Source organism: Penaeus japonicus, unplaced genomic scaffold (assembly GCF_977035675.1).
Source record: "Penaeus japonicus unplaced genomic scaffold, GWHDUDI00000001_assembly GWHDUDI00000028, whole genome shotgun sequence".
NCBI classification, from domain to species: Eukaryota; Metazoa; Arthropoda; class Malacostraca; order Decapoda; family Penaeidae; genus Penaeus; species Penaeus japonicus.
Window position 1 is genome coordinate 28,261,398 of NW_028234430.1, and position 8,080 is coordinate 28,269,477.

General features: G+C 38.8%; 1 protein-coding gene across 1 annotated transcript in view; it reads left to right on the top strand.

The window, feature by feature from the left end:
* Window positions 1–3,020, top strand: part of LOC122257010 (uncharacterized) — a 25,599-nt gene extending 22,579 nt beyond the window's left edge. The window contains exons 12-13 of the mRNA XM_043022010.2: window positions 1–2,632; window positions 2,881–3,020. The exon at window positions 1–2,632 is cut by the window's left edge and continues 2,018 nt beyond it. Coding sequence (XP_042877944.2) covers window positions 1–2,629 — 2,629 coding nt within the window. The 3' untranslated portion in view covers window positions 2,630–2,632; window positions 2,881–3,020. The remainder of the gene's footprint in view (window positions 2,633–2,880) is intronic.
* The last annotated feature ends 5,060 nt before the right edge of the window (window positions 3,021–8,080 follow it).

An 8,080-nucleotide genomic window follows, 5' to 3' on the forward strand; every position in this document is an offset into this window, starting at 1 on the left:
GATGCCAACTCCAGTTAGTCAGACCCCAAAAGCGAATGCAACGAAATCGGTTTCAGCATCTGCTTTGTCATTCAAAACCTATAATGTATCTGGAAAGTCAGAGGGAATGTCTAAACCACTAACTCAGACACCAAAAATAAAAGATTCATCTTTCCAAGTGAAAGAATCTGAGATGTGTAGGGAACCAGACAAAATTGCAGCTTCCACACCTACTGACAAGCAATCTTCCAAGACAATGGCCATAGTGAGACCAAAGCATATTGCAACTTCAGGTGACAGGTCAAATGTACCCTTTTTCAGCAAGTGCAGAAACATTTCTCCAGCTTTAAAGACAAGTGAGAGTGACATAATCAGTGCAAGTCAAGATGCATGTGTAGATCCAGATAGTTTACCAAACACTTCTGCAGAATTAACTAGTCCTCTAATAGTATCAGTACCATCAACCCTTCAGACACAGGTTTGCCCTGCACCAGCAGGCAGCCCTGTAGTAGAAACAGTGACATCTAATATTCATACACAGCCTTCTCCTGCTCCAGCAAGCAGCCCTGCTTTAGCCAAAAACCCTGAAATTGATAAAGATTACAGACCTCTTGATGCTTGTGCAGCATCAACCAAATATTCTAGATCCCTCCAGAATGAGAATAGAAAGAAGGAAATTAAGGTGACAATTGCAGTTCCTCCCAGCACTAAGGCAGCCTCAGTACCCCAAGAACAGACACAAGTTTCTTCAAAAACATCTTGTGCCGTTGTCCATTCCACAACAACCCTGCCAGCCCATGTAACCTCAATCCCTGCACAAGTGCCAGTGTCATCAGCCAGTGCAACCAGTGAACTGGAAGAGAAACTTGATCAAGCCCCCGTAACACAAGTAGAAAAAACTGCTAGTCCATTGATTATTCAAAAATTGTCAGAGAAAGAAAAACCATACAAACCAAATTTAGAAATCAAGGCCAGAAGAATACAGAACATATCTGGTCCAAGTAAATCATCTGGTCATTTAACTATCATAAAAACCATGAAGAATGTCATTGCTTCTGCAGATGCAGATGACGACATAAGAGGGAGTGAACCACAAGCTCATTTTTCAGGCTCAGACATAAAACAGACAACAGGAAAAAAAAGGTCTCTGTGCAGTTTACAATCTGACGATCTTGCTCAAAAGATACTTACAGTGAAATCTACTGAGTTGGTGGTTTCAAGAAAGGGAAAAGATATTGTAGTCACTAGGAAGAGTAAGTTAGGCCCTTTGAAAACCACAGGGGACAAAGTATACAAGAAGAAACAGGAGGAGTATCTCGACTCAGAGATTACTCAAGATACAGAAAGTAAAAGTAAAGGGAGGCATGATTCAGAGAGAGACAGTGACAGTTTGAAGCTGAAAATCAAAGACTTGGCCCCAGAGGAGTGTGCAGCAGTAAAAACTTTAGTAGGAATCTCAGAAAGCACCACAAGAAAGGTTGCCCTATCTGGCAGCATTAGAGAATCTCATTTAACAGTGGAGAAAACTATAGATCATAGAAAAAAGTCTAAGTTAAGAGAAAACTATCATTCTGATGCGTCTCCATCTTGTAGTGTGCCACACAGAGACATCCCAGCAGTGAGTGTCTTGAGGGAAGGTGAAGACAAGACAACTGCTGTAGCAGATGTCAGTAATACCTCTGCAACACTAAAGAACACAAGCAAAATTGATGCAAAAGATTCTTGCACAGGGAATGTCAGTGAAAATGTTGGCATTAGTTGGACGAGGCAGCGCTCTGAAGAGAAGATCAAACATTATAGTGGGAAGATGAGGGAAGATTGCATGAAATACAGGAAGCGCATCAGAGAAAATCAAGATGAAATGCAGACTGTCTCCTTAGTGATGTGTGAGGAAGAGGCAGGTACCAGAAGTAGTGAGATAGATTTACCAGCACTGACTACTGGTGAGGACACTGGAGTAGACCTAGTCCAGCCACGGGAGTTCAAGTCACTTGATGTGAGGGAGGAAGGAAAGCATCCCTTTGATTCCGAAAAGATATTTAGAAAGATCCGGCACAAGGAGAAAAAGAAAGACCAGAACAAAAAACTCTGGCAGATGGTGATGGCAGCAAAGGCAAGAGCCAAAAAAGAGGTGGAGAGAGAGGACAGTGATACAACCATTGAAGGATCTCAGTTCGTTGCTGATGATGGAGGAGGGTCTGCAAAAGAGCTTATAAGGGATCATGCACTTAAACTTCTGCCCAGTGAATACAAGGAGAATCCCACCAAGAGAGAAAGAGCCATTACTGATCACCAAGAAAAAGAACTGGAGGACAAATCCTGTTATGGTAAAAAAGTTAAGCTTGTGCATTTTATAGAGGAGGAGAATATGGCCAGTGAAACAAGAAAAGTGTTTCGTGGTTCAGAGCGACAGAGAAGTACTTCACCAAACACTCCATACAGACTGCCAGATGATGCTGGAGTAAGTGGCTGTGAAAGACCATCAATCCCAAAAGAAAACATGGTAGTGAGTTTAGAAAGTGAAGCTAGTGAGCCTCTGGACCCTGTGTCTGCAGCTGAGGTTGATCTCATGACGACTCTGGATCAGACTGCAGTCATGCATGATGCTACAACTTTTGGTGACCTAAGCTATGATTATGATCTGCAGTGATTGGTACGAACTATTACTTAGATTTCCTTTTTAACTGAGTCCTAGAGTTAAATGTTTTCAAATGTTTTCAAATGTCTATTACTTATAAGAGCAGTTGTGGTAAGATCATTTTTATGATGTAGTATTTTTTCTCTCTGACTCTGTTTGTTTAAGATTTGGCAGGTAGAGAATTCTTATCCTCATTGATACCATATATTATTGTTTTTCTGATGCTATAAAAGTTATTAGATTTTGATTCTTGTATTTTTCAGGGAGACGAAAATGACAATGGATGTTCCTCCGATCATCGTTGTGTTAAATGCGACCGTAGGTTCATGACAGCTTCGGCTTTGTTGTCGCATGACAAGTTCTGCTCTCTGCTGCAGATGAGGCCCGACATCCCTCCAGAGAGTCCCCTTAATCCTCGCCTGCGGTCTGAGACTCCGGAGAAGAAGATAGCCATACAGATCAGAAAAGACTACAAGAAGACTATGGCCCAGTCCGGCTCTGGCGCAGCAGGCTGGGGAGATGAGGACAAGAGCCAGACAGCCCCCTTTAAGATACCACACGTCCCCAAAGAGCTTCAGTTTCTGAAGGACCCTCAGAGCCCCAAAGAAATGCAGAATGTCAAGGAAGCTCCCACTCCCAAAGACTCCATAGACTCCAAAGAACAGCAACAAGAGTCCCAGCAGACCTCAGTTGAGAGCCAGGAGCAGAGGGAGCCACAGGCAGACACTGACACTCAGGACAAGAAAGAATCTGAAAGTACAACAGGAGGGAGTAACCAAAGCAAGATTGAAAATCTCCTCGCCCAGTTCTGCAACATGTCACACCTCTCGTGCATCCCCTGTGAGAAAAGGTACCAGAGCATCACAACGCTGAAACGACACGCCTCGCAGCACTTTGACTGGACTCGCTTTGCCTGTAAAGTCTGCAAGTACAGAAGCTACCACAGGTATGAAGCAATGCGCCACTGCATCACTGAACACCAAGCTAGTGAGGAACATGTTGCAAAAATGATCAAGGAAGACGAGTATATCGGCCCATTAAAATACTATATAACACCCACGGCTATGCCGAGAACACAGAGTCCAAGTGGAATGAATGCTTCAGAGCCATCTGAGAAGGGCATTGATAATTCTTCTAGCACTGATGCTAGACATTCAAAAGAGAATAGTGAACAGTTAGTTAAGAGTGAAAAAGAAGATGATCAAGTACCTAATAAGCCTGAAAAGAATAATAGTGAATGTACAGATGAGGAGAGTAAAGAGAAGTTTGTAAAAGTAAAAGAGGAAAAGGAAATCGCACAAAGTTTAAAAGTGAATGAAAGTAAAAGTGATAGTATGAGTGATCAGGAAAAACCCTCTTTAGAGTTGGAAACACCGTTATCAGAAGCCTCTTTGCTTAAACCCTCAAGAACAGAATTAAAAGAAAAGGATTTAAAAGACTCTTTAAAGAATCAGGATAGTAAAAAGGACTTTGACCTAGAAGAATTGCCTCCAACCATTGAGGAGTGTAAGGAAAGATCAAAAGAAGGAAAGGAAGAGGTACAAAATGCTGTTAAGGTAATGAAGATTAACAAAGCAAATACATTGGCTCTGAAGCAGTACCCTCTGAGAGATCAGAAGGAGTCCAGTCAGTCTGCAAGTCTAGTTTCCAGTGACTCAGAAGAAGCAAAGTCTGAAAGGCCTCAGAGAACACGAAGGAGTGTGGAACAGAAAGACTTCATATACGACGTGAAGCGCTCCAATTCTGTGAAGTCTGAAAATGAAAAATCTGATAGTAAAAGAGGCGTTGTTCAGAAACAGACCCAGGAAGGTGGAGAAGACCAGAGAAGTAGGTCAAGAAAGCGTAGTCTGTCTTCGAGGTTTGAGGTGGCCTCCAAGAGAGGGAGAGTCAGTGAAGGCATGCCGGTGGAACCCTGCAATGGCAGTGCATCCCAATTGGCTATACTTGATATCGAAGTTCCTATTCATCACTCGGTGTCACTAAGAAATGGAAAGAATGAGGCAGACCCAAAGTCAACTTCACACGGGTCACCTTTAGAAAGGAGGAGTAGGAATACAGATAATGGTCACACAAGAAGAAACGAGTCCCAAAGTCCAGAGGTTGAAAGTGGTGCAGTCCTAGATGGTACGCAGACGCCAGTGAAAAGTGACATGGAGGAGTTAGTCGAGGAAGAAGAACAACATCTTGCTGAGGTCAGTTCTTGTGAAACAGCCTCTGAGAAAAGAACAGGAACTGAAATCAGGATGAGGACAAAGGAATGGCCCTCTTCCAAAACTACTGAAGAGGAAGTAAAAAGAATAAAGTCAAAGGCAGTCTCAGGGAGTGAAGAAGCCAGTAAGGCAGATCACCCAACTGAAGCAATGCCTTCAAGCAGACGGGACAGGAGTGGCGGCTGTGTGGCAAAGGGGAAAATTGCCGAGAAATGTGAAGCTTCTCCCAAAAGCATGGAAGAGGAAGATACGTCATCAGACTCACAAACCGTGCTTGACACCACTCCTTTGTCTAATAATGACAGCAGTGAAAACCAGACACAAAATAAGGACCATAGTTCACACTCTCTTGAGAATGGGGATTGTGAACCTGGAGAGGAGAGAACAGAAAAAAAGGGTGCTAGTGCGCTCAGCGACACCTCTTGCAACAACACCGATTCTTGTCTCCAGTCTCAGAAGGAATCGGAGAGAAAGTGGGATAAGAACAGAGAAGAGGAACTGAAGAAACAAAAACAGAAAGAAATTTTGGAATCAATGAGAGCAGTGTATAACAAACCCAGAGATGACATACAGGATTAATTGTTAATACATTTTTTAGTGATGTAAAATTTGTTCCTGATATACCAGTGTGTTCTCTAGGACCTTTTTTAATGCAGAAAGTTTTTGATAATTGTACCTTTTATAAACCTTCTCAATTCTCAAGATGTAAAGAAGAATCTTACAAGAATGTTGTAGTCATGGGATATACTCTGCATGTATTGCAAAACTTATTTATTTATTTATTTATTTTTCTCAAAGAAAATTATTAGCACTGCAAAGAGAAAGTGGGATTTTTTCTCTCTTCTTTTATCTGAAAAGATTTATTTTATTCAAAGGCAGTCTTGGTCACTGAAGATGTGAAATTTCCTGTGATTGCTTCCAAATTACTTATGACTGGTAAAGAACACTGAACAATTATGCATAATAAGTGAAATAATTCCTGTTTCTGTGATTTTTATATTTTATGCACGTACTAATATTAGTCGGGACATTTTCATGTTATGAAAAATATTACCTGAAACGAGTCCAAAGTCAGGCGACGGGGGAAATCGCCCCAGTTTCTTTAATACCAGGAAAGCGCTTGGAAGCCGTCTCTTTACCGCATGCAATACATGCCTTTTTTCTGTTATTTCATTTTCTTTTTCTTTCTTTTTCTTTTTTTTTTTTTTTTCCTTTTTTTCTTTTTGTTGAACGAGATAAAAACTGTGATTGGGAGGATGTACATATGTGTATATCCCACTGTTAATTTCCCCCCCCCCCACCCCTTTTTTTACATAGCTAAAATTGTACATAAATTACCATTTTTGAAATATTGAATATTTTGCTAGTGCTCCTCATTATTTTTTAAAGAAAAGAATATGAATTCCAATAGTGATAGAAGTATTCTTATTTTCGTTATTCTGTGGGTATTTGTCATTGGAATCGAGAAAAGAAGAAGAAAAAAAAAAAATATGCCTACAAGTACAACTTATGTATCAATCCTTGTAAATATGTCATTCTGTATATGGAATTCGTTAACAAGAATGAAGATACTGTAAATTGCTACATGGTACTATGTTTTAACCCTTTTTTGTGATGTGGTGATGTGGAGAGGTAAGTACAAGACAAAAAAAATTCAATGTTGACATGATTTTTATTTTTTTTATTAGTTTATGATAATTTTTTTTATATTATCAGTATTTTAGTATTATTATTATTATTATTATTATTATTATTATATTATATTATATTTTATTATCATTTTTATTAATATTATTTGTTCATAATTATTATTATTACCATGGGGAAAATATGATTCTGAAATACAACTGGCTGATCTAAAAGAAAATCACTTTTAGAGTCGGATTTGGAACGTCAATAATTTTAATGAAACAACATTGTACCTCTGAAGAATGGATTGTGAATGAGGTATATGTTTCTTCAGATAATTTAAATCATAAATTTTGTAAATGGTATTGAAAATGTAAATAATAATGATCTGTGATATAGAATATAAATGATAAAGGTGATGAAAGCAATAATGACATGCAGTAATATGTTGCACATATTTAGACAATAAAGAGTGTAAACTTTGTGGGATAGCAGGCTATTCACCAAATTTCCACCATTATAAACTGACCTACAGAACTTTATTAAATTCTTTCAGTGGTATTCAGGGACCTTAACATTTTGATTTAGTTGGTTCTATATCAGAAATACCTTAAGAATTTATAATATGTCCCATCTTGAGTTTTGTTTGGGAGTTTTATGGAATATCACACACTTTACACAGATACTCTTCACACACTGGCACTTGCACTCAATCAAACACACTCAATTATTTTTAAATAGAGATCCCTCTAGTCTTTAGTGTCTGGGAAGTCCCTTTGTTAAGGTTATGATTATTCTAAATAACTTAGTCCCAATTGGTCAGATTGCAGTTTGTCATTACTATAATGAATGTATAAACTAGAAAAGTTTGCCTTCTGAGACCAATATGAAAGTTTGTGCTAGCTATATTTTAGCAAAGGATATTTTGTGTATCTTATAGTAAGATCATCAACTTCCAGAATAGTATATAGTATTATCATCACACTCAGTAGGGAATATTAATAATAGTACCACTTCTACATATTATGAGCTTGCCAGAAAAATTACATAGAGCAAGAACAAAGTCGATAGCAAAAATAGTGTGAGTATTATCCAACTCTGTAAGGTGCCATTTTCCTATTATCTTCAGGGTTTCTGATTTTGGCTAAATACTTCCTCAGTCTCCTGTTGCTAGAACTTGGATATTTTGTGAAATATTTTTTGGGGACAAATTGGAATACTTTGTCATAGTAAGCCCAGTTCAAAATGGGTTCTATTTGAATGATTCAGGAATGCTACGGCTACTTAATTACATCTCAAGCATTTAACTGGCATAGTACTGTTACAAACAAAATAAGCAGAGCATCTTTCTTCTGATATTATCACTTGAACACCTTTCCATTAATATCAAATGTGTGGAAATTGTTTCTAATTAATCAGTCAAGGAACTAATTCAGCAGGAATATGAAAAGGAGAAGTGCATTGCAATTATAATTTTATGATTGGTCCTACAGTATGGGAATTGGTACATCCTTCCTCACCATTTAATTCCTCAATTTCATTTTTCTAAAGGCATCCTGACATTGCCTGCACAGTCCTAGGTAGGCAAAGATCTGAGCAGAAAAAATAACCAAATGAAACTATG